We start from the raw sequence: 26,958 nt of genomic DNA, 5'->3' as shown, positions 1-26,958 counted from the left end.
AGATAAAGATTTCTAGTAGTGTTTTTTCTAATTAGCTCTGGAAGAATTATCGAGAAAGATATTTGCGGAACAATCGCAGTTCTTTTGTATCCATCGTTGACTGCTCTGCCAAGTTACAGGCGCCAAAACCGACTCGTATTGTTATTTGGGAACTTGCGTAATGAAGCATGGCCGCCAGTCCCGTAGAAGCGCGTTCAGCGCAGGACGCTGCGGTTCTATACCTACTGCGTCCACCGTGGAAGGTTAGAAAAACACCCACATAAGCACAGCAGAGAAGTGACTATGTCAGGCGGCTCGAATGATAACTGTAGAAGCGTAATTCAAAATACAGGGAACCATTCTTCACTTCCGGTCGCGTTTTAAAAGGATTTCCGTGCATAAATATTTTCACAAACAACGGTTAAATTCGTTAATTTTTGCTTTTCCTTACTGTTTGGCTGTTGCCTCGGCTCTCTCCATTAGTAGATCGCTTAACTTTTCAAATTCTTGCGGCTCTTTTTTCCTGTTGCCAATTTTGCACGGAAAGCGCTGTGCAATTCAGGGGGAAAACAAGAAGAGGTAACGGTTGACATTCTTGTTGCTTATGGTTTCAACGGTTATTGCTGGGTTTGATTGAAATTATGAAATTTTGGGGGGATGGCTGTGAAACGTAGATCGTTGAAAATATATCTGTGGGGCCTTTCCAGCGCCAGCGCTTTGAGATTTCGAAATAAACATTGAAATAACGAGAAAAGCGAAAACATTCAGCCATCTTTTAGCCGCGAGAATATCAAACTGTATCACGCCCTCAATTCAGTGGCCTTTCCCTCGACCCGATGAGCGATCGCTTGAACGACTCGGCCATGATAATACTGTAACAGCAGTCCATTGTTATTTATTTATCTTTATTTTATTGTATCCTCAAGACCGAAGTATTACAGAGGGGAGTGGGTAAGAAACATATACATAAGTAAATAACAAAGGCAGCAAAAGGTGTTTAGCTATTACAGCAAAATTGATTAGTTATTTGCATCCGGGAATGACGATGTCTGATATGGCCGAACGAAACTTTGAGTTGTTCTTGATGGCTACATGCCTGGCATGCAGTGTACGCTTCCTTCTAGGCTTTCCGCCATGAGCAAGTGGCCATCTGAAGTCTTCAAGTTAAATTGCGCCCAAAAAAAAGATAAAGAAAACGCTAGGCAGCTGCAAGATGTACGCTTGAGCGCCAGACGTATTGCATGCTCGGCTTAATTGCAATGCGAAAAACGTGATTTTGTCATGACAAAACTGAAAGTAGCCTCTGCCATTACCAATCCACGTGCGGGCCGAAAGAAAGGTCCAGATACAATATACTTCGGACGTACGTCCTCGATAGGATATTCAACTTGCATGTCCTGCGGATTTCCTATTTGTCTCCAAAACAGCGCAGTAGGGAAATTGGGACACGATGTGAATGCCTTGCGGACAGTGTGTTTTCACTGGTGCATTGGTACGCATTAGAACTTAAAGGGACTGACAACTGGCCAGAATGTGTTGTGAGACGTTGATGGAAATTAAATGACCATGATTTATACTGGTAGAATCCAGCACCCTGTTCGCGATTTAAGTAGGAATTATAATTTTAAATTGGCAAAGAAAATCTCGAGAACCGGTGAGTGGCGAGGCCTGGCGGTGAAATCTTGGCACTTCGAATGTAGTCTATGAGATTACGTAAGTCGGCTGTTATTAAGTACAACATAATTGTTGCTTAAAATTGCCGTTGCTATATTATTATACACTTGTGCTTTATCCTCTGCTTCGGAAATCAAAAGCGCACGCATGGCTGCAGCAAAACGTTGGCGCTGAACTGCGTATCACGTGTAAAAGCGTCGTTTCGTTTTTGATCCGATTGGTTTCGTTTTTACAAGGTAAATAACAAAGCAGTATTATAGGAAACCACGAAAACACGTAGATATTATTGTACAAGTACTTTATCACTTGGCAAAACATGAATAGCAGGAACATCGGCTTGATAAACAAAACTTTATCACAGATACGGCTACACTTGTCTGCCTCTCACTAATGCCGGCGTATAATCGCTATGGCGCTCATATCACCTATCACTGTTTTCAGCATGCTTCCAGTGAACGACTACATCCTCACTGCAGGTAGAAAAATAATGATAAAAAATGTTCGACAGATTTTTCCTCGTTACCACTTAATGATTAGGCACTCTGACCGGTAAGCATTCCATTGCCTTAAAAAGATATAGGCACCATGAAAATTGGTTGTCAGTCCCTTTAATATATTCAATTTATAAAGTCGCAATCACATAGCCTTCACACATAGTTTTCTACTGATCCGCTTATTCTAAAGCCACACTCGTTTATGACCACTTTGGGACTCCTCTCTTTGCACGGCGTGTCGTTGCTTTTCCGCGACGTCCGTAAGCGGGGCTTCCGTAGATAAAAAATTACGTAAACGACTCAGGGATTAGTCATTTTCGACAATATTCGTTCGCCGTCCCTAATCGAACCATAACGGTTCCATCTTTCCGGGTCAATTTTACTGCAACAAGCACCGCAGCACGTCAAGAACGTCGCAAACGGCTCGCCGAGCACCTTTCCAAAGCAAAACCGAAACTAGCGCCTTGCCAAAAGTTAATATGAATGTTCGTTCAATCCAATCCGTTCGATGAGCCAGCTGTTGTCAGTGGCTGCTCTGCGAGGATGCTGCTTGTCTGCAGGGGCGAAGCAGTGAAATCCGTGCGCGTAATTCCGTAAACAAGTTCCGCTGTGCAAAGCAAGGGTGAAGGGGGCGATTGCTGCGAACCAGCCATCACTCGGAGCAGCGCGCCGCTTCGACAGCAGCTGTACGGGGATTCGCTCTGTCACCAATGGGTGGCGACCCTGCGCGGTGATCGAGCCCCTCGTCGACAAGCAGGTGTGCGCGTGTGTGCCAACATTCGCGAGAGCCCGGCAACATCACGGTGCCCCGTGAGAAAGATCCATATCGTCGCTGGCGCCCACCACGCTGCCGCTAGTGTTTTCTTTCATTTACCGCCAAGATGCAGGGTCCAGAAGCTCTTCATCTGGAAGACGCGCTGGAGGATAATCCGCAGGTTGGTGATTGCCAATCAGCAGTGTTCCCGGGCCTTTGCGATTCTAATATCTCGTGGGCGTGCCCGCCAGTAGCATCGTTTTTATCTTAATCCCTCGCCTTTTCTGTCTCAGTGTGATTCCCGCATATTTTCTCGCGAGCTCACAACAGCTTGCCAGCTCGGTCACCCTGTACTTTCGCTTCTGCCTGGCGCGCACGCATTTCTAGTTCGTGCCAAGCCCACCCGCCTTTATTTACGCGCCGTGTCCTTCGCTTTGGCGCCGAAGAGGACAACGTGATTGGCCTCGGCATCACATCTACAGTAGCTCTCGCAAAGACTTCTCTGCGTGCAAGGAATAGGCAGGGTAGTCGACAATAAACGCGTGATTGTAGGGTAAAAAAAAAGATAAATATTTTTATCCTTTTTGCATTGTTCAGGCGTGGCAGGAAGTGCCGCACTTCACACTCTGCTTGTCAGCGGTACGGTTCCTGTGTAGATCTCCGCTACAATAGGGAACGTTGTAATTACTTGAGATATCTAGTAACGGTTGCAGCAGAGAGGGAGGAAGAGATGTCCGTCAACTAAGTAAACTAACTGTAAATAATGCTTTTGCTGTGAAGGAACGCAATAACATGCAGATGGTTAAACCATTGCTAGCATTCGTTTAAGTTTGTAGCTCTAAGTCCCGGCATTTGCAGGTTTAGGAAAACACGTAAATGCACCACTTTATCATGCTTAAGCAGTAAACAAGTCCTTTTATCATTGACGATCTTTGCTTTGCAAGTGTACTTAAGAAGTGACTTCTGAGAGGGCAGGTACATAGATCTGGTGCTAAGGTTATCAGCAGTGGACATATCAAACTGCACTTTGCCCAGATTATGGAGCTTGAAAATGATAGCAATGTTTTTCTTGTACTTGCACAGAAAAATATATATCTTGCACATGGTGCCTCATGGTTAGCATTCCTGAGTGAGCCGACAGGTTACCAACCAGAATTCGTGTGAGTTATATATGAAGCAATTGATTTTGCTACATTTTTCACAGCAATATCCGGACCAAAAATTTGTGTTGAAATTGCAGCCCGAAAAGTAGACAACAACAGAATTAAAGACCACACGACACAAGGGCTGATTATCATTTAATGCAGGAAATAAAAACATGGAGGAACTGAAGCCACAAGTATCCATTACTGGCTTCACGACAGTTTAGCTATAAATGTTTTGTTTCACAGAACAAGGTACATAACAGCTCATTTTTTCACCGCTATCCATGTTCATGGGAAGCTCCTTTGTCTTGCCTGAGGCGACAGCTTCCGATGGATTGTAGATGTTCTGCACTGAGCACCTGAGTGAGCTGCATATGGTTTTACTCAGTACATATGTGCTCATTGTTGCCCTGAAAAAAGAAAAAAAAGCAATGTACAAGCAAGTACATCACTGTATCTAACAGCTGTGTTGAAAAGATATGAACGAAACTAAAAATGGTTACAATAGAAGGTTTGAAACATCTGCATGGAATATGCTCTTCTTGTTTATATTTAATTTCATGTCCTTGTATATCAATGACGTACAAATCAAAGTATTGCAGGAGTAGGTTTTGTCGTAAAAGCTACTAGCCTGGAAGTACATATATACATAAAGAAATGTGAACAAAGTAAGCCAATTCATATTATGCCAGGTGTAACAAAATGCATAGTGATACACAGTAGCATACAATCCAAGTCTACCAGCCAACAATCCAGAATTACACATATGGTAAAAATAAATGAAATATTATATTGCTGCAAGTACAAAATAAATAAGGTAATTAGATAAATAATACAAGTAATTTAACAATTTGTAGCAGAAAAATTGCTAATGTTAAATGCATAACATTTTACGCATCAGGTTAGTAGCAAACATGTTGCGGAACAGACGCTACAAAATTTAAATTTCATCAGCAAGCATATGTTAACCTGTCATACTGCCCGATGCTCTACCTATAGGCCACAGAACTTTTTGCATTCTTTCATGGTGGTTACTTTTGCATTCATGGCTTGTGCAGACACGGTCTCTGGTCCATCTCTTCGAGCAAGATGCTCACCACCTTGACAAATATGTCAGAGTGATGTACGAGCATGCCAACCGCATATGGAACGCCGAGGTGAGTGTCTGTTGCATTTTAAATTCAAGAGTATCTCTTTAGCTACCCTACCTTGTTTTGAACTATCTGGCCTCAATACGAGGACCACATAAAAATACTGAATAAAATGTGGTCCCTACAAAAAAAATGACTTTGGGCCTGCAGCATGATAAGCGAGTGCCAGCCTTGGTGTTGCATCAACGGTTGAGAAGGCGTGCACAATACATACAACCGTAGAGCGGAATAACACTGCCACCATCGTACCATCACAATATCGACACACAATGTGTTTGGCTGCAAAAGCAACAAAGCCAAATGGGCGCACTGCCTAGCTCCTCTCAGTTGGCTGTAATCGAAGTTGAATGAAGTGTTTGTTGTGTGAATGGGGCTCTTGCATAACTTTGCCTTAGACAATTATTGTAGCTGGTTTCTGCCAGAAATTTTCTTTGTTTTCTTTTTTTTTCATAACTCGGATGGATGAGCTGTGTTGAATGTAAAGTGGAACTGCACTGGAGATGAGAAACTAGAGTATTGAGTCTCTTTCACCGACCTATATTTATGTGTGTGATGATCACTGTTCATTAGGTTACCTTTCTCCAAAAATTGTAGTGTCCATCAATCAAGTTTGTGCCAATGGACTTCATATCTGATATGCTGTTTTTACATTGTATTGAAGGTTTTACTGTTAGTATACAATTTCTACAATGTAGATTCAACACTGAAATATAGCTCTACATGAATGGTTAGGCTCTATCATCATCGAAAATCACGCTCTTCTTATGCTTATTGATGAAAGTGATGGAAAAGAACATTACTCTCAAATAGCCTGCAACTATTCTTCAGCTGCTGTTTAAACTTTAGTGCATCATATCACGGTGACAACAGTTGTGAAAGCATTATGTGTGGCTTGCACTTTACCTCTTGGTGTTTCCGTTTTAAGCAGATTTTATGGCGTAAGGTCTGAAGGACAAATTGAACGTAGCAGTAACAGATCCTGCTTAGCTGCTGCCTTATTGACAAATCCTTCAATTAGAGCAGATTTATTGTTAAAGTTCAGGTTTAAAAACCAGGCTTATGTAGACTGTCTGTATGTATCAACAGTCAGATAAGTTGCATGTGCTTTCAATATATGAAATATTCTTCAAGTTCTTGAAGTATGGGGGGAGGGGGGAAATGTTGCACTTCTTCAGCTGGCAAGGCTATCACCCACCAATTACAAGAGAAGCTGTACAAACAGCACACACAGTTTCACACAGTAAAATAATTCAACACTTTATGTGGAGAGCTCGTAAGTCGACAAGACAACAATGACAGAGTTAGAGTTATGCACTAGTGCTAAGTCTTCTTTATGACGATCATGAAAATACAGCAAGCAACAAACTCCAAATTGTAAAAGTTATTTATTAATCCTTTTTACATGAAGCACTCAATGTTGCAGTGTTCCTTAAAATGGAAGTTTAGTATGAAAGCTTAAAATGTAATTCCTGGATTTTGTCCTCAAACATGTGTTCACCATGTTTGGTTCTGTCAACAGGCCTACTATTGAAGTGCTGTGAACATCACATAATGTGCATGTGCTCATTAGAAAGCAAATGTGCAAGTTTTCTTCAACCCGCCGTGGTTGCTCAGTAGCTATGGTGTTAGGCTGCTGAGCACGAGGTCGTGGGATCGAATCCCGGCCATGACGGCCGCATTTCGATGGGGGCGAAATGCGAAAACACCCGTGTATTTAGATTTAGGTGCACGTTAAAGAACCCCAGGTGGTCGAAATTTCCGGAGTCTCCCACTACGGCGTGCTTCATAATCGGAAGGTGGTTTTGGCACGTAAAACCCCATAATTTAAAAAAAAAAATTTCTTCACAAGTAATGTCATTTTTGCACTTTGTGCACAGCACTTCATATAAATCACTCATACTGATCTATTAAAATTTTCTTGCCAGAACATAAATTTTTGCGCGGAATAGGCAAAAATGAATAATTGAAAAGTTTCTTCATGAATGTAGTTTACTGTGGAGTCATCAGCTGTCTTTTGTGTATGTGTACGACCATGTGTATGGTATTGCATTTTTTAAATTGTTTTGTGTTTTGCTTCTTGTGTTTCAAGAACACCCTTGTGTCACTCATTTTCGTAATGCACTGCTCTTTCCTGTCACGCTAATGCGTGCGGTTTTTTTCATCTACTTATATGGTGGCTTACATGCTCTTGTGCATGTCTTGATTATTTTGACAACTTCTTCATAACTTGCAGAAGGAACTGGCTGATGCCACAGCAAGCTTGGCGTTCCATATGAGGCAGTATGACTGTCAGGTGAGGGCACAACATGTGTCTCTTCTATAGTAGGCACATAGCAGCTTTGCTTAGCAGCCAAGCACAGGCACGTTCATACTCACTCATACTTACGCCTTTGAAACGAGCTTGAGTGGGTACGCCAACCTGTGCAGCCATGAACCGATAGTGTGGCACTTTACACTAGCTCAGGAGATGGGACATTGTGCATATGTGTGCGTGTGCATATGTGATTACGTGCGTGGAATGCTACTCTTGCCTTCTCTTTCTCCCAGTAATTGTACTGAAAACAAATTCATTACCTAATAAATGTTGTCGCAGATTCACCGAAAGTTCACTAAGAAAGACTTCGACAAGAATTAAGATCTAGTGTAGTAGACAAGCTCTTTTAAGTAATTTTTGAATAGCTTAGCTGGCAGACCCACAAATTCTGAAAAGACACATCTAAGACCTGTCAACTTTGTTATACTGCATAATTTACTTGTGCCAGATGTGAAATGTCGGTTGGACACCTTTCACGAAACACTCTTTGTCTTGTAGAATAAAAATTTACCAACGGACATTTTACAGCAGCATTTAGGGCATTGACTGCAGGTACTGGGAAAGATTGCCAGTGTTGTTGTTTTCTTGTAAACAGGCCGCCAAAAATAACAAGATGTTCAGTATGCATTAATTATTTTTGTGAAACTGATAAGCATTTGTTGAGAGCAATTTCACTCGAAATGCTCTTTCAGCTAAATAGACATTTCTGCCACCGAAGAAGCTGAAAAGATGTAGCAGAAAATCTGTGAGAGTGGCAACAGTGCTTGGTTGTGTCCAGTAAACCATGATTGAGAGTGGACTGGAACGTCAATGTGCAGGACTTTCCTCTGGACACAGATCCGGATAGCATCCTCCGGTCGACACTCAGGCAACTTTCCTGCAGCCTAGAAGAGGTAAGAGGCACTACTACCCCTTTTCTAGTTATACTGTAAAACCGTTGATTTCTTTCTCTGCGCTTAATCTTTCACGCATTTTATGAGTACCCAGCACAGTACATCTCAGAATTTCAAAAGTCTGTAGTGTTTGAACTTTTTAAGTTTATGTGGAATGTTACATGGAATGCAAAGGTAACGTAGTACAGAAGGAGGCTCAGAAGTGTAAATTGTCAGGAAAGCTTAACCCTTTACCGCACAATTTTTTCTTTTGCCATAAGATTATTCATGTCGTTGCAGGGAACCATACCAATAGTTGTAATAATAAAAAAAATATGTTCAGTGGACTTTTACAGTTTGTATTGGCAGAAAAAGGGTACGTTGCATATTTGCAACAACGTGCACATAAAGAAAATGTTGAGGAAAGCCCGGGTTATTGTGTTTCAAACTGTCACATTTATTTACATGACAATCAGCAAGGGGGGAACACATGGTACAATAGAAAGCTATTTCACTTGCTTGCTTGAAAAGGTTGGTTCTATACCTTGAGCAGTAATCAGTAAGTAATGAGAAATGGTGGACTCATTTTGTAGTGTGGTACACAAAAAAGCAATTGCTCTTGTTTGTGGAACAGAGATGCACTCCACATTTAACGCAGTAGCTCATGCAGATTCCTGTGCAGCCAGGAAGCTTGCAGCGCTGCCGCTTCTTGCTGCAAAGAACCCAGTGACCAACCTCAGGAAAGCAATGAAAATAATGAGCACTGAGGCAGATATTCTTGTTGAGAAATAATACATGATCTAGCCTGACATCCTGAGTTGGAGTTGATGGTCCCTTTTTTTTCTTCTCCTCAGAGGCTTGTTCTACTGACTCATTGCTAGGCCTTCCTCGCTTTTCAGCGCCGTCTTCCCAGCCTTGCAGAGTGATGCAGCCAGGTCCATCCTGAACTCAGCCAACGGAAGTAGCCTTTCAGTGTACTGATCGCGTTTTTTCATGACGTTCCTCTTGTAAAGGAACCAAGCACCTACAGCTGTCAAGTCAAGAATGTGCAGAAAACCAGGAAAATAATATTTTTTCGACCTCTAGTAGGGACAGTAAATGGAGATGAGGGAGTTCAAAAGGCCGACGCCTCCCATTTGCTTATTGTAGATGGTGATCACTGCAGGGCATAGTATCTCACTCTGCTCTTTTTTTTTTTTACGATTATACCTTGATCCACTTGTAGCAGGCTTTGTTCCAACAAATGAAGAGAGCAAAGTCACTGCTCGGGTATCTTGCTACCTTGTGCATGACAGCTCAATTCCATCCACAACCGCAACTCTCTCTTCAAAATATCCTCTTCCTTTTTTTCATTTCTTGCTCGCTAGGTAGGCATGGGCTGTCCAGCGGGCCCGGCCTACCTAGCAGGCCAGGCCACTAGCACAGACATAAGGGTGAAGCCGTAACGATGCGAGACAGCAGAGCGCGCGCGCGCTCACCCCGATAAAAAAATTCGGGCATTCCACCAGGCAACACATTTCACACACGATAAATCCAAACAGACTTACACTCGGGGTCGTCGCCACTCCCGGAAAGTTCGCTGTCTTGGCTATCTGACGGAATTGCTCGGCAATAATAACGTTTAGGATCCATTTCTAGTTCCAGAACAAAAATCAAACCCAGTGAGCACGTTGTTGCAAATACGCAACGTAGTAACTTTCCGTCGCGAGAAATAAACTATTGCGAGAAAATAATGTTTTTTGCCATCTAAACGATTAGGAGGATGTATTGCACAGCTTAACATTTTTTTTCCACAGGTTATTTCCTTCAGAAAGGCGTTTATAACTGGCAAAACTTACCTGTATAGCTACGTGCTGGCGCGAGCAGCGTCCACCATATTTGTTTGGCAATAGTTGCGCAGAATGAACACAGAGAGCAGAAAATAAAGACGCTTTTTTCAAACTATTGTTGCAGAAATGCAACATCGTGTACAGGAAGAACCAAATGAACTTAGATTTTGTTTTTATGGCCGTTTATCGGTATGTTGCATATATGCAACAAGGTGCAGTAAAGGGTTAAAAGGGAGTGGGGGGTCTGTGAAGAACATGTATTCAACAGAAAGCTTATGGTCAAAATAAGTGTAATGCAGCAGAGCAAATAAATGTACACACTGTGAAAGTACATATTGTATGTGAGAAATCAGCTTAACATTATATAGAAATAAACAGGCAGCAATTTCTTATGTCATTGGTGGCATGAGCGGCAGCAATAATCTACTAAGCATAATAGTTATACAAAATAATTCTTGATATGGGTTTCATTATTTGTATTTGTTATACAAAGCAATTTTCGTCATCTTTAAAGGTTGGAATGCTTCAAAAAACATTTGCATGTGAATTACATTGTGGCACACTTTGCTTAGAAAGCATGTTATTAAAAAAAAAGAAGCACACTTATGGATGAGCTGCAAGACATGACATCATGAATATGTGGCGCTACTGCATCACATTCGGTGCAGGAAGAAAAGAAAATGTCGGAGGCAACATGAGTAAGTGCACCCACATTTTAAAAAGTTACTTGGCAAATATAATTGTTTAAAATTGCTAATAGTGAAGCATAAAATAGTCAACGTGTTAGTCTGGTGTTCTTCCTGCACAATTCCTTTCCCACTTACAATTGCCTACAAACAAGCATATTGTCCTAATGAGTTAAGAGTTTAGCATACGATAGTTTGGTAACACATTTTCATTTTCAGGCATGCTTCGTGCTACATGGCAGTGTAGTAAGCACTGAATAATGTCGGTTCACTTATATTGGAAAACGGTCACTCAGAAACAGTTAGTGAAATTTCTTATTGAGTTTTCTTGCTCGCTTGAACCAATACCCGATTAATTGAAAGGGAGCGAACTATACAGTACTATAAATACTAGTTATTTCGTATTCAGCCAATTGGTATCTGCATTAAGCCTGACGTGCGTTGGGGGATACCGCCTGACCGATGCGTCCCGCCGTTGCCCTTTTGCAGATAAGCTCGTGGCATCAAATGTGCAGTGCCCACATAGGGGACGGCATGGTCTACCCTCTTTCTAGGTTTCTGGAGTCCGACCTCAGAGGCAAGTCTTGTCTTACGGGGCATGCACGTACTTCACTTGAGGTTTCAAAAACAATAATAATAGGCCCAAATAACGTGGATGTCACTTCAAAATGGAGACTCGATTTAATCAACAGTGGGTGAACAAGAAAAGCCTTAGCCTGGAGGTAACATTGCAACATGGGTACTTGCATCAATGAAGACCCCTTGAAATGTTGAAATTTCTCTACCATTGTTCAACCCTGGTTCAGAGGTTTCTTTCAGAAATTTTGAGATGCACTAAAGACTGTCAGGTAGTTGAGGTGTGCGAACACTCGAAACTTTTGAATAACGAATTGAATATTGCCCTATTCGATTGGGTCTATGAATTGAATATTCACTATTTGTAACTACCAATATTTCTTCAATAGTTCTTGAATATTTTAAATTGACAACTGTATTCATAGACTGAGCAACGGTGCAAGAATTTTCATCCAGGTGGCCATATTAGACATAAAATATGAGAAGTTGCATAGTGGAGTGCGCTAAATTGCTCAGGAAGACAGAGTTTTCCAGCTATACTGCTGTCATTCGCACACACCAGTAAGTCCCGAGTATACAAATACTAAGCCGATTATTTAATTCTATGCTCCAGTTGTGCTTTTGTTAAACTATAGTTTATTACTTGTATTGTAATTACACGAAATTAGTTACCTTGTGAGCAGTATATGGGGAAATGAATATTACATTGTGTTATGTTGATGTTGAAAACAGATTTTGTATTTCAAAAGCTGTTTGAAAAGAATTCAGTATTTGATTCAGTCTAAATAATTGCTATTCGCACAACAAAGCCAGGGAGTCAAAATTAACCTGGAGGATTTTTCCTATAGCACACAAGTAAATTGTGACTTTATGATGTAAAATATTCACTTGTTAGTATTATATAGTAAAATGTCATTGTAGCAAAGCCGCATGTGACATAAAAATACCTTCATTACAGTACAGTAGAACCTCGTTCATGCGTCTTGGGGAACAAAACACAAGGAAAAACATCAGCAGCAGCAGCAGCGGCGGCCTTTTTTTATGTCCACTACAAGACAAAGGCCTCTCCCAGTGATCTCTAGCTACCGTTATTACCAAATTACCAATACCCAAAAGCGTACTAACCGGGGAAACGTACATTCTAAGGCCACTAAAAAATTTGACAGATTCAACTGCCGTTGACATATAGGCGATGTGAAACGTTGCGGGATTAGTTGTAGTACGAGATGCCGACGCACAGCGAGCTGGTTAGGCCCGAGAGGCTAGCGATGCGCTTTGTCGTTTTGCAGCTTCGGCGAGGTTACGTTTGCACTCCTCAAGTTCAGCCTGGGTAAGCAGCTTGTTCAAGTGAGGAATTTTGGCGGGAAGTTTTGATGAGCCCAGTCGAAGCAAATCACTGCGGCATGAGACGCCGAGGTGTTTCAAGCTGGTGGGGCCTGAATTACGCAAGACATGCTGTGTTGTTTTCCTATTGCGTAGTGTTTTGAATTTGAAGCGGCAATCGAGCTGGTGGTTGGCGCCGGAATATGATACCTCTATACCGCCAGAGCGAAACATGACGCTTACTATGCAACCTGCAGCAGGGAATGGCGGCAGGCTTGTGTTGCTGCCTATTTTAAGTATTGTGGGGATGCGCGACTCGCACGCATCCCCTGATATGTTGTTTTCCCGCATGGCGCGTCTCCTGCAATCCGGCGTCGCCGCGTGGCCTGCGTGATGCTCGCGGCGGTCGATGTGGTTGGGGCGCAGTGCGAGAGATGGCGCGAGTGTTGCGCTGCTAACGCCGCCTCACGGCAGGGTTACTTCGGGCCGCAGGGCAGAACGGGCTGGCTCTTTCCCGGCGGGTCGGCGCACGGCGTGGACGTCCCGCGCGTGCGCGGCGACCCACGCTTCTGCGAGACCGCCTCGCGTGGCCGCCTTCGAACGCACGACCGTTGGCGTGACCGAACACGCGAACGACCAGGCGTTGGGATCCAGCATGGGGCGAACATATTCACTCGTTTTCCGGTCGCGGTGAGTCGGACTTCTAGATTTGTCGCGCGCCCATCGGCATGTTTTGTGGATAGCGACTCGGCTTGCAGGCATTGATCTATGAAAGGTGCAATAAATGCCCTTGTGACTGTTTGCACTACTGTGTTGTGGTTCCTTTGTCCCAAGACCACGGAGTAGAACACCACATCTGGCTGCCCAACGTGGGACTCTTGGGGCATCGGACGATAGTTTTAACAGTTTTGCTTCATTCGAGACCTTTGTTTGAACCGAAGCGTAGGCCTAGCGTGAATTTTGATCGCTAGCGTCGGCGGCGTGCTTTCTTGAGCGAGGTGACGGTGGCTGTAGTGTGTTTGAACATGTCAACATGCTAAGCCTTTTCGCAAGTGTTTTTTTTTTAATGCCATTCGTCGGTACGAGAGCCACGTGGTCTGCATCCTGGGAGAGCGAGGCTCAGCGCCCGCGGAGCATTGCCAAGCCTGAAGCGAGTGAGTACGGAAGCCTCGTGGGTGGTCCGAATTTCTTATGTAAATAGCTTCTATCTCTTTGACTCGGATGAAGTCGCGGCTCTGGGAGCCGGGTGGCCGCGGGCCACGGATGCCACTACAGGGTGACTGGTATTGCGGCCTGGCACCGGGCGCTCCGACACCGTCTGGGACGGTGGGCGCCGTCAACTCGGATGCTGTGTGCACCGAGCGGAGTAGGACCACCTCACAGAGCTTACGTCTCCTCGTGGCTACCTGTTTTGTGCTCATTTTGGGTGTTGTTTTTGGATGCCGGTTGTTGTCAGGGTAGCGACGCTTTAGGCCTAAGGCTTTACGAAGCTGCCTGTCGCACGTGGAGGGACACAACCTGGTGGACCGTGGCGTTGAGGTGTTGCAAGTTGCTTCCCTCATTCTAGTTAGCCTCGCACGAATTGAAATTACTCGTTCGACTCAAGGAAGCGAGCTTCGTTCACGTGAACTTAGCATCTGAGTAGCTGCCTGATCTTTTGCTAGCCGAGTTGAACATCGTGCCACGTGGGCGATGCACATGCAGAATTCCTCTCCCTTGCACTACTTTAGTGTTTGCCAAGTGTGTTGAGTTTACGCCGCGTGATTGGAGTCGCCCCTGGCTTGCTGTCACCTGCACATCGTCTGCGCTGCTGCCCCGGACTACGATCTAGCCACCCGGGCGATGGTGATGCTGTGGCCTATTTCGGCGCAGCGACTTCGGCGGCCTCCTGCATCCAGCTCACAACCCTCGGCGGCGGACAAAAGAGCCGGCGGTCACCAACAGCTACGGCGGCTCCTCCCAGCAGGGCGCGTCGGCGCGAGCGACGCTTGCTCGTACCGACTACTGCGTCGTCGTCTCCGGAGTCCTGGCCTGGAATCGTGCCGTCGAGTCTGCAAAGCTGCTGCTGTGACCGGCGGACGCCAGCGGTGTACCCGGGGACAATGTCGGCTCGCAGGCTATGGACAGCGTGTGGACATTTCTTCGGCGCGGCCTCTGTTACATGTGCTACCTTGTTCGCGAAGCACGCATTGATGTTAGACCGAGTGACTTGTTTCGCCGGAATAAGAAGTGATTTTAATGCGCGACTCTCACGCATCCCCTGATATGTTGTTTTCCTGCATGGCGCGTCTCCTGTAACCCGGCTTCGCCGCGTGGCCTGCTTGATGCTCGCGGCGGTCGATGTGGTTGGGGCGCAGTGCGAGAGATGGCGCGAGTGTTGCGCTGCTAACGCCGCCTCACGGCAGGGTTACTTGGGGCCGCAGGGCAGAACGGGCTGGCTCTTTCCCGGCGGGTCGGCGCACGGCGTGGACGTCCCGCGCGCGCGCGGCGACCCACGCTTCTGTGGGACCGCCTCGCGTGGCCGCCTTCTAACGCATGACCGTTGGCGTGACCGAACACGCGAACGACCAGGCGTTGGGATCCAGCATGGGGCGAACATATTCGCTCGTTTTCCGGTCGCGGTGAGTCGGACTTCTAGATTTGTCGCGCGCCCATCGGCATGTTTTGTGGATAGTGACTCGGCTAGCAGGCATTGATCTATGAAAGGTGCAATAAATGCCCTTGTGACTGTTTGCTGCACTACTTTGTTGTCGTTCCTTTGTCCCAAGAGCACGGAGTAGAACACCACAGTGTGAACTACGCTTCCAACAGCAATATGCCCTACACACTCTGAAACCGATAGGTGAAGGGGCTTATTGCAATAAGGGTTGGCAACAATAGCTGTGAATGCAGCTTGAATGACCTAGGAGGAGATACGCTGGTACTGGAATGGGGAACTGAGTGCGCACCAGCATTTTTTACGGAAGATGGGCAGGCAAGTATGCCTTGCACCTCTTCTTGTTTACTTGGGATGTAGTGGCCGGAAAATGTATACGATCACAGTTTGGCGACGTACGGAATGTTGTGTGGAAATATGATCTTTTCCAGGAATCTTTCAGGAACCAGTAAAAAAGAAATGTAACTGTATTGGGTCACTTTTTATTTTCTCGATTGTGAATCTTGGCACTGAGAAATTGTACGTAATGGAATCGTATCAACGAGTCTCTATTGTACTTGTTACAACATATATTTATTTATAATCATATTGGCAAGAAACATTTTAGATTTACATCATTATATCTGATAATTTGTCCTATTGAAGTTTGTCTGTATTATTACTTTCACTAGAGGGAAATGTTCCACGAGCATAGGTGTGCTTTTCTTCATCAATGCTTCAACCAGAATGGGAAGTTTGGCAAGCTGTAGTATTCGCTTCTTTCATCTTATGACCTCGCACACAATGTCTTTTTGCGAGTATCACCTAGCTAGCTTTTCATGAACTGTGAGCCAGCACAGCATGTGTTTCTAGACTAGCAATGTTGTCCCATTAGAATATTTTCCAGAAATAGGTACATGTTGCTTTTGGCCGTTTGGTAACTGGTATTTGTATTATTTATTCATATTTTGTATTTTCGTTCTTGCTTTTAGAAATTTTCACCCTTGAAGAACAGTACAACAAGGCCACTGCAGGTAAGTTTATGCACTTTCATGCAAAGCAGGCAAATATCCTGACCAGTTCTTGCCACTACCACTTACAAAATAGGCTGATTCTTACTTTCAATGCTGCCATGAGGCCACATCTTAAGGCAGTGTGTTGTGCACTGCCATGAAGCCACACCTCGATTCAAGGTTCTCTTCCATTGAAAGTTTCATTATCTCCTAGGCAATCCTACCTTCTCCCGCCTTCGTGGTCGCCCATTCTCCTCCTCTTTACGAGTCGCCATTTTGCGTTAAGTAGTTTCGAAGTGCACGTGGCGATAGCGATAAGCTGCTGGCCGAAGATACAACTTAGACGAGTTGTGCATCTGCAAATAGAGACTGTTTTTGCTAAGATGTGAGCATTGTTGTACGCAGTTATTTCTGCGGGTTGTACGCACAGATTATTTTGTTCTTTCTAGGCTCTTGTAATTGGGGCTGCAGTTATACATGGTGGCAGGTTATATGCAGCAAAAGAAGGTATACTTGAATGCAGTATTGGGAATAAAGAAGAAAGAATGTGCCGATGGGCGGCGTGCTACAACAGCTAGAGCTTAAAGCAAAATAGTGTCGGGCATCATGCTTTCTCGCACATGCAAAAAAAGGAGCTGCAGCCATGTTACATATGCACCTTGAACATTTCTCAACAGGCAGTCACAAAATGCAGCTATGTCTCAAAGCAGGCATAGGTGACACTGACAGTGAGTAGGCGAACTAGTGGTGGCTTACACCTCTTTTTCGTTCCATGTAGCGCAAGCCAGCGAACATCCTGTGTCATGCTGCTGCTTCTTTTTTGATGCACTACGTTCATCCTGAAAGTTCACTCCATGCAATTTAAGCTTTAGTGATGGAGTATTAGCAGTAGTACTATATATAGTTGAGAAATATATGGTGACACAAAAGAATTATCGAAACTGCTGTCAATACTATTGATAGTTGAGTCACTATTGAACTATGAATGCTAAGAAAAACTTCCAATAGTAAGCTATCTATAGCATTATCAATGGTGTAAGATCGTATGCAACATACTGCACATGACCATTGCAACACATGCTTGCTAAGTCCTAGGTCATTACTATGTAAATGATAGTGATGATCGCAGCAATCTGTCCACTCATCACCAAGTGCTGCAGATGTACTTTTCACACTATGACTGCAGAGCTTGTGCATACTAGGGCCCACCGTGAACCTCCAGTTTGCAGTAAACATCATTGAAGTCCTTAGCACCCAGTTTTTCTCACTTCCTCTTTAATAGCAGCTGCGACATCCGAGGTCAGCACTTGAAGCATGATTAAGTTGCACGTGTCACGGTTCAGCTAGAGCATAAAGAAAGCAGTTGTGAATGTGTAGGGAAAACAGTTGTATGTTTTCAACTGTACTGCAAGCAATTTGTATCCCATTAATAGATTTGAAAATAATAACAGTGTTTAATTTTGCTTCTCTGGCATAAAAGTAGCTCGTTTTCAGTATAACTTTAGTAATAGCCATATTTGGGATTTTGACAGTTCAGGAGAACAATGCTAATCATTTGCCAAAAAAATAAAGTTGTTCCAAAAAAGCGTAAACTGAATATTAAGTCAGTTATCAAAAAACTTTTGGTGACATCGGCTTGCCAAACTTTGTATCTTGAAAAAGCAGTACATACACTATTAAGTAAGTGACCTGTGATAGTATTGATTACAATACTATCAATAGTCAATTTACTATGACTTCATTCATAAAATTCATGCCTTGAAGTTTTTGACATGGACAAGAAAGCAGCAAGCACATGGTTATGCAGATAACACTCCATACTAATTGAGGCCACTATGAACAAGGGAGGCACCCACACTGGAAACTTGATAATGCTCATAGCATAGTGTGAATGACATAGTGTGTGCTGTTGTTCTAAATATGCAGAGCGGGAGCAAGCAATGGGACGCTACTGCAAGCAGTCACGGCGAAAAGACACCGATCGGCAGCGACTAGACCTGAGCGAGGAGCTGTACCTGGCAAACCGCCGATTCCACACAGTCAGTTCATTGTCATTCTGACCACAATCATTTTCTGACTCAAGCATGCTAGTCTCTGAAGAGCCTCAAGTGCTAATGACAGTGGGTAAAAAAATTTGTATTTTAACAGCATTGGCCTGTGAATACTGCATTCTTTTATTCATGACCACAGATTCATCTTCCGCAGTGTTACTGGTCACTGCTTCTAGTAGCAGAGTTAAAGGCATCATCTAGGTGCACCATAAACATTCTGAGGTTTAGAGTGCATTGTGTTTTATGCTGTCTAAATTAACAGACATAATTTTTGATGCTTTAATGAGTGCCCAAAACATTTATAGAAAGCTTACCTTTTTTCCTTGGATACAGAACTTGACATAAGTATTTGGCTTGTTGAACCATGTATGCTTGTTGGCAGCTTTCTGAAGAAAGAACATACTACACAAGTCTAAGATGCCTTTTTTGTTTTCATTATAATTCTTGATCAGAAACATACATTAATACTTAACCTAAAGCAAATATGCAGATGTCTACAGTCACTAAACACAGTCACTGTGATCCCAGAAGCACTGCAATTCTGACTGAAGGAGTCACTCTCCTGCAACTTGATTATAGCAATGCGGTATGTGGGCCATTGTATCCCTCAACACTTTATATGCTTGGCCCAGCGCACAATTCTGGCATGCAACTATATATGGGGGCATACGTCATCATCTTCAGCCTGTTTTACATCCTCTGTCAGTCTATGGTGATGCTGGACTAGCATATTCTGACATGTGTTCTCTGCACAGCTCACGTTTCTCCTATGGTTGGGCTACTCCACCTGACATGTGCTAGCCGAAATCAATGTTGTAGTTACGCAGCTATGACGACAAATGATGTGAGCACACGCATGAAAGAAGACAGGAACAATTCATTCTAAAGAAGACGGGGACAACATTTTGATTTCTTTACTCCTATACCTGGTTAGTTTTCAGTGATAGAATAAAGTGCCTTATTAATGCCAATAATATTGTTATCATGCCTATAATGCGGCGAGTGCAAGCAAAAGAACATAGTCTTACTGTTATACATATGCGTACATTTAATTACTGTCTGGCCAGCAAACACATCAAACAAGCCATTGTGGACATTCTGCACACTGTTGGACATGTATGAAACACATGGAGCACATTGCCATCTCAGCCACATAAAAGAAAGGGCTAACTGTTAGATGGAAACATGCACAAACAAAATTTCAACCAATCAAATGCCTGTCAATCTTTGCCTGTCTGTTTCATATTGGATAGTACTGTAAGAAGCATAGCGCACGCTTGTAATAGGCGATAACCGAAAGGCGCCGCCATTCCCTTCTACAGACTGTGATCATATATTACCCGCTATGGTGTTGGGCTGCTGAGCACGAGGTCGCGGGATCGAATCCCGGCCACAGCGGCCGCATTTCGATGAGAGCGAAATGCGAAAACACCCATGTGCTTAGATTTAGGTGCACGTTAAAGAACCCCAGGTGGTCAAAATTTCTGGAGTCCTCCACTACGGCGTGCCTCATAATCAGAAAGTGGTTTTGGCATGTAAAACCACAAATACTATTATTATTATTATTAGACTGTGATCATATATGTTTTCCAGCCGAAAGACCCCATGTGAACAAGAAACGGCGTGAGGCGCACGCGATCGAGAGCAGTATATAGCCTCCCGTCTCGCATGAAAACGACGGCATGCACAGTTTCTTATTTTGGTACCAGCAAATCTCCGCCCCGGTCGTCGCAAGCCACATTCACAGCTATTGCCGCCAAACCTATTGTGATAAGCATCTTCACCCGTCTGTTTTAAGTGCAGGATGCATATACATAGTGCCATTGGTAGCATACACTGCACGCTTTTAGTAGGCGATAATCCAAATGCACCGCCATTCCCTGCTACAGGAGGCGCGACGTGGGCATGATGTTTCGTTTCAGCAGCACCTGGCATCACCCACAAGCTTGATTTTGTCTCAGTTTCCCATTGCCCTCTTCAAACACCACGCAATAGGAAAACAACAAAATTCATCTTGGACCACTGGAGCACCACCAGCTTGACGCGCGTTGGCGTCACCTGCCGTAACGATCCGCGCAACGCTTTGTATTACGTAGATGTCAACAATAGTTAAATATGTCACATTTTTTTTAGTTACTTCAGATCATACGTTTTCCCCGTTAGTACATTTTCTCTTGCTGTTTTTTCCAAAACGTGTGAATGAAGTTTTACTCTATATATTGTTGCGATTAGGTCCCAAATGGTCGATGCTGTATATTTACGACACTGTCTGTATGTTAGAAGAACGGACCAATTTTTCAACTCTCTATTGGCAAACAAGTGCTGCCACCCTGTGTGGAGACAAAACTGAGACTACGGAGCAAAAAAAGAAGTATTCAATTCCATAGCTCCTTAATGCTGGCACAGTTGCAAGTGCGCAGTGGTTAGTTTTGGTTTCATCTCGCGGGCTGCTCCGTTTGTCACGCTCGCAATAACTGATGTCTATCTTATTTCTAATCTCTCAAAGAATCACCATGTGATGCTCGCTTGCTTGTTGCAAAGGTGGGATTACATCTGTTCACCGGCAAGCTGGTATATAGAAATAATTCCGCCGTATGGCGGACAATGCTGCCATGCATGCATTTCTTTTGATGAGACTCGCGAAAACTGGTTGCCCCTCATTGGCGATGGAATGAGAAGTTTCTGGCTCATTTGGTTTTTTGTGACAGGTGCACAACCATAGAGTTTTCTTGCGAGCACTCATATACGCAGTTTGATTATGCTGTGAATGTGCAGGGAAAGTAGTTCTTGTTCCAGTTAGTCGAGCGATGATTCCTTTGATGCAAATTAATGCCCAAGTGCCGAATGTGTCAATTCCACTGTGTCTATTTTTTATTGCAATAGCAATTATACGGACCCTCCAGGCACATTTCCACCGTCATTGTCATCGGACACCGTATGCTGTACGTGGAAGTGAAAGCGTGCGATGGTGTGCGACGATGTTGTGGGCGGGGAGGTGTTCTACTTCGGCAACTGCGTACGGTGCTGCTGCGCGTTAGCCCTATCTTGAACGCAATCTGCGATGGGGACAGAGTGCGCCAAGTGCTGATAGCTTCGTGTATGCTATGTTCTCGCTGCGGCTGCCGTGCTTCCTCACTCCAGCATTTTGACAGTGAGTGTGCATGGTCATCGAGCGAGATCTGTTCATATTTGCTTGTGCACACGTGACACCATGCTTGTCAATTTAGTTAGTCAACGAATGCTTACAATTTTATACAGCCGATAAAACTACCATCCTTACTTCATAAAACTGTCTACTAATTTACTATTGCGATCAGTGCATAGTCTTTCCTGAGAAGCTGCAACCTTTTAAGACGAAAGCTTTAAGTGGCTCATGTGTCGGTAAATCTGTTGTCCAGCGTTATCGAAAAATTGACTGTCTGGCGTTATGGCACTAAAATTCAGTGGCACCAAAATTGATGGTGCCACCCACGACCATTGGTGCAACTGAAACCCACAGCCTTTGGTGGGAGTTAAACCCAAGACCTTTGATGGCAATTAAGGCAGAGTCAATTAAAGTACTTGAACCCTCAACCTTTGGTGGGACCAAAATTCAGTGGCACCAGAATTGATGGTGCCACCATTGATGGTTGACCCCACAATCTTTGTTGTTAATTAAGACAAAGGTAATTATGATGGAGTCAATTAAGATACAGTTCATTAAGGTACTCGAACCCACAACCTTTGGTAAAAGTCAAACCCACGACCACTGGTGGGAGTTGACCCTGTAACTTCTGGTGTTAATTAAGGCACAGTTAGATAAGATACTCAAACGCTCGATCTTTGGGTGGAGTCGAACCCTCAACCTCTGGTGGGGCCAAAATTTAATGGCACCAAAGTTGATAATGCCACCATTGCGGGGGAGTCGAATCCATGACCTTTGGTGTTAATTAAGGCACAGTTAGCTAAGACAAAGTTAGTGAAGGAAATCAAACCCACAACCTTTCGGGGGAGTTGAACCTCAGCCTTTGGTGGCACCAAATGCAATGGCAACAAAATTGATGATGCCGCTATTGGTGGGAGTGGAACCCATGACCTTTGGTGTTAATTAAGGCACAGTTAACTAAGACAAAGTTAGTGAAGGAAATCAAACCCACAACCTTTCGGGGGAGTTGAACCTCAGCCTTTGGTGGCACCAAATGCAATGGCAACAAAATTGATGATGCCGCTATTGGTGGGAGTCGAACCCATGACCTTTGGTGTTAATTAAGGCACAGTTAACTAAGACAAAGTTAGTGAAGGAAATCAAACCCACAACCTTTCGGGGGAGTTGAACCTCAGCCTTTGGTGGCACCAAATGCAATGGCAACAAAATTGATGATGCCGCTATTGGTGGGAGTCAAACCCATGACCTTTGGTGTTAATTAAGGCACAGTTAACTAAGACAAAGTTAGTGAAGGAAATCAAACCCACAACCTTTCGGGGGAGTTGAACCTCAGCCTTTGGTGGCACCAAAATGCAATGGCAACAAAATTGATGATGCCGCTATTGGTGGGAGTTGAACCCATGACCTTTGGTGTTAATTAAGGCACAGCTAATTAAGATAGAGTTAATTAAGGCACTCGAACACATGACTTTTGGTGGTAAAAACAAGTAATAGGAAGTAACTACACATTCAAATGATATTGTCAAGTAATTTAATGAATGTCTTGTGAGCACGCAGGTTTTCGCATTCATCCTTTTTAGCATATACTAAAGGGCTGTCAACATTTTATTCTTATAAGTAGTTATGCAAGCCCATTTGAATTCATGAATAAACAATGCGTGTTTACTAATAAAAATATTTTTTGTGACTTTATTATCAGCGTAAAAAATTGCGATAATTTTTTTTCTTCAAACATAGGTCACTCTGAGGATTTAAGATCTGCAATAAGAAAATCGACCCTGGGGGCTGCGTTTGGTGAAAAAATTTCCCGTCTGAAGGTTAATCTGAGAATGCCCAGCATATTATATTTTGATATGGCGAGTTTGATACCTCAGAATGCTGATTTAATCATGTGAAACCTAATGTGAAACACATAATAACATTTTTTACACTCTGAAATGAAGTTTCAGTTTTGGATAGCTCAGCAAATCAGTTGTAATGAATTACTGCAGTAATTAATATTCAATGTAAGTAGACATCTCTTTCTTTATATAAATGTACTCCGATGGCCATAAATAAAGGCGAACAAACTGTTTTAATTTTCTTTGGTGTGGAATAATGTTTGGTCTTTTTGAGCTGATGCTAACTGATGCTAATTTGATGTTGATTCTCCCTCCTATCTCTTTTCCAAATAAAATTAACCTGCAGTGTGCTTCTGTGTCACACTAACGCACTCATCACCCAAGTGTACTGCTTTCATGGTATCAATAATTTCTGCACTAGTAGAAAAGCTGCACGGTATACATTTTGTCATTCATTTCCTTTTTCATGTATGTACCCAAACCAGCAGTGCATTGTGCATACTTCAGCTAACATCTTCCAGCTCGTCTAACCACCTAATATGTTAAGCTATGCATCGAACAAGGTTTTGAACCCAGGGTGCCTGATGCGCTGAATAAAAACAAAGTTGCTCTTTCCTGTTTGGACCGTGCAGGTGGCGCTGCAGTTCTATGCCCAGCTGAACGCGTTGCAGTACCGCCGCAAGGTGGCGCTGATCGAGCCACTCTTGGGCTACGTGCACTCCATGAAGTCCCTGTTTGGCGTCGCCCACGAGACAATGCACACAGCTGAGCAGGACGAGTTCCTCGCCAACATAGCCACCAGCCTGGGAGAGTGAGTGCCACCATCGTAGCGGCCAACTCTGCCGTATTTTCTGCAATGCTTACGAATTCAGGTTTGCTCTGCAGTTTTGCAAGGGTTTCGTCAAGGTGCCATTGTGCCAATAAACTTCACACACATACACACCAACTGTCCGACTGATCGACCAACCAGAGCAAGAAAGGCAATAGACGAACGCCCGTTTTTTATCATTATGACCACTAAGAAACGGTGAACACAAGCATGACGGTTATACAACAGGGCAACAGCATAACTGTAAACACTTCCAAATTTTCTGTAAAGTTTATGAATTTGGGCTCATTTTACATTATTACAAAGATTGTGTCAAGATTGATAAAAAATCATCTTTGTAAAAAGTCGGTCTCTGAACCTTTCATTGTAAGTGCTCTCGTGATGAAAGGGGCACTTGCTTTAAGCAAGTTTATCCAGACATTTTTCAGGAGGAGGCAAAATTGTCAATAGAAAAGTCGCTAAAATAGTCGCTGTATTGTAAAAACAATGCTTTACTTGTCAGTCTTAGCTCTTTCAAGCTTGCTGCTACTTGTATGCTGCATGTAAAGGTAAATCATTATTGTAAAAGTGTGCATTTATCCTTCAAGAGGTGTGCGTTCAAGGCAAGTTTGCATGATCTCCCGCCCCCCCTCCCCCCTCGGTATCATGTCTACAGAACCTTTACAAATTTGAATCTTCACAGGTTGGCAGGTACCGTATTTGCTCCTGTAAGACTCACACCCCTTCTTTAGTGTTCCAAATTCTGAAAAAAAAAAGAAAAAAGTTTCACCAAAGATTGGATCTTGAATTTGGTATCAATTGATACCATTGCTAAAAGCTTTATAGCTACAGGCATATCTCACAGCATGGATGGAACCAAGGGCAACCATTTTTTTTAATGTTCTGACAAGGCTGTAAGTGCCGGTGATGACTGGGGCAGCATCGAGAGTGATCATGAGTGTAATGGAACCTGATCAGTGGTTCTCAATCTGAATAAATGTTTGTAGCCAGCATTTTGGGCATTATTCTGCACATCATTCGTTGTGTTCATGGTTTTAGCAGGTACTAGCCGCACGCATAACTCATGTAACAGCCACACACTGCTAAAATTCAGAAAGAAAAGTGCAGATCTTACACAAGTAAGCACGGTACGTGCCTGTGAAAGACACCACAAAAATATGTACAGTGTAGAAAGCCAAAACAACTGTCACTGTATACGACTTATCGCAGAAATGTGCATAGGAGGAGGCCTGTGTGCTATGAGCTTAAAGGTTCGCTAAACAGCCACTGACATTGCAGGGTGCAACGAGAGCTGCAGGCCCAGACAGAAAAGGCAGCACTGCAGGCGGGCACATTGGCGCGGCAAGGGGAGGAGAATGCCGCCTATCTCGCTGAGGGTGCTTCTTCGCCTGCCCAGACAAGCATGTCCCACAAGTCGGGCTACCTGTTCCATCGGACGTGAGTGTGCCCTACGGTGACTTGCACTGGCTTGCTTTGTCCATGTACAACTGTGAACAAAACTGTGACAAGGACCTAAACTGCCGGGAACTAGACTGTATGAACTAGCGTGTTGGCCACAACATTTTATGGGTTAGCATTCTTTGGGTGCTTCACGCACTTTCCGGGGGCTATGTTTATATCTATGTATGTTTCTCTCTGACCGTTTTCCTGCCTACCTGGCTCACTGGGTAGTCCGTGGTCAAATGGGTAGCACATCGGACTGCTGTGCTAAGGGAACAGGGTTCACAACCATCTGACCAACTTTGGTCACTGAGTATGTGGCAATGTGTTCATGCATGCCGCTCTTTAATGAATCTCTTTCACGCCGTTCGCTGTAAGTTGTGGGACTGGGTACCACTGTTCGAAGAAACTCTTTGTTAGTTAGTTTAATGGGGTTTAATGGCGCAAAAGCAGCTAAGGCTATGCTGCGCCAAACACGAGGTGTTCTAAAATACAGTTTATAAAGTGAAAGACTGTGTTAATAATCTATATTTTATGTAAAAATCCAGTGTCGTCTAAAAATTTACGGACGTCACAAAATGGGACTAGTGGATCATCGCCTAAAATTAGAGCAGAGTGTAACGGTATGTGTTGTTCATATAATTTGTGCAAGAGTGCTCGTCTGTGTGTTTCAATCTGCGTACATGTGAGTAATATGTGCATAACTGTTAGTGGCTGTTGACATTTCTCGCATGTTGGTGTGTCTTCTTTCCTAAGTAGGTAATTGTGTGTGATGTGTGTGTGCCGATGCGTAGTCGGCACAAAACTACTTCGATGAACCGCTCCTGATGATAGCATGACTTCCACTCCCCAACTATAGGTTTCGTGAGATGTAGCTTGTTGTCGGAACAACGGTCCCATTCGCGTTGCCATTTTACCGTTAAGGCTTTTCTAATTGCGCGGATGCTATCTTTGTATGGGAGTGTTGTGTTTGTAATGTCTTCGTGTGCTGCCATCAATGCATATGTATCAGCTGCTTCGTTACCCGGTATCCCAACATGGCTTGGGACCCAGCAGAAACGAATTGACCTCCCGTATTCATTAAAAGCCACCATGTTTAAAATGTCTCCAATCAGGGGTTCACACTCAGATTTCAGATGTAGTGCCTTCAGTGTGCTTAAAGAATCTGTGTATATGACTGCATTTGTGTGTTTATCAGCGATAATTT

At 43.7% G+C, this 26,958-nt stretch overlaps 1 protein-coding gene, 1 long non-coding RNA gene and 1 pseudogene across 3 annotated transcripts in view; 1 reads left to right on the top strand and 2 right to left on the bottom strand.

Annotated features, from left to right (window-relative positions):
- The first annotated feature begins 2,648 nt into the window (after nt 1–2,648).
- LOC139059909 (DCC-interacting protein 13-alpha-like) overlaps nt 2,649–26,958 on the top strand; it is a 55,711-nt gene continuing 31,401 nt past the window's right edge. For both annotated transcript variants that reach the window (XM_070538468.1, XM_070538467.1), the window contains exons 1-9: nt 2,649–3,082; nt 5,105–5,203; nt 7,431–7,490; nt 8,330–8,404; nt 11,388–11,475; nt 16,425–16,466; nt 18,372–18,484; nt 24,115–24,293; nt 25,590–25,748. In XM_070538468.1, the coding sequence (XP_070394569.1) occupies nt 3,029–3,082; nt 5,105–5,203; nt 7,431–7,490; nt 8,330–8,404; nt 11,388–11,475; nt 16,425–16,466; nt 18,372–18,484; nt 24,115–24,293; nt 25,590–25,748 (869 nt within the window). In that variant the 5' untranslated portion in view covers nt 2,649–3,028. The remainder of the gene's footprint in view (nt 3,083–5,104; nt 5,204–7,430; nt 7,491–8,329; nt 8,405–11,387; nt 11,476–16,424; nt 16,467–18,371; nt 18,485–24,114; nt 24,294–25,589; nt 25,749–26,958) is intronic.
- Nucleotides 4,182–26,958, bottom strand: part of LOC139059911 (uncharacterized) — a 33,788-nt gene continuing 11,011 nt past the window's right edge. The window contains exons 2-3 of the long non-coding RNA XR_011514493.1: nt 18,811–18,898; nt 4,182–4,456 (exon numbers count right to left, since the gene is read on the bottom strand). This is a non-coding gene — a long non-coding RNA (uncharacterized lncRNA). The remainder of the gene's footprint in view (nt 4,457–18,810; nt 18,899–26,958) is intronic.
- LOC135899034 (uncharacterized) lies at nt 8,427–9,519 on the bottom strand (annotated as a pseudogene).

This window comes from Dermacentor albipictus, chromosome 5 (genome assembly GCF_038994185.2).
Source record: "Dermacentor albipictus isolate Rhodes 1998 colony chromosome 5, USDA_Dalb.pri_finalv2, whole genome shotgun sequence".
Taxonomy (NCBI): Eukaryota; Metazoa; Arthropoda; class Arachnida; order Ixodida; family Ixodidae; genus Dermacentor; species Dermacentor albipictus.
This window is presented reverse-complemented; position numbering and strand designations above follow the sequence as displayed.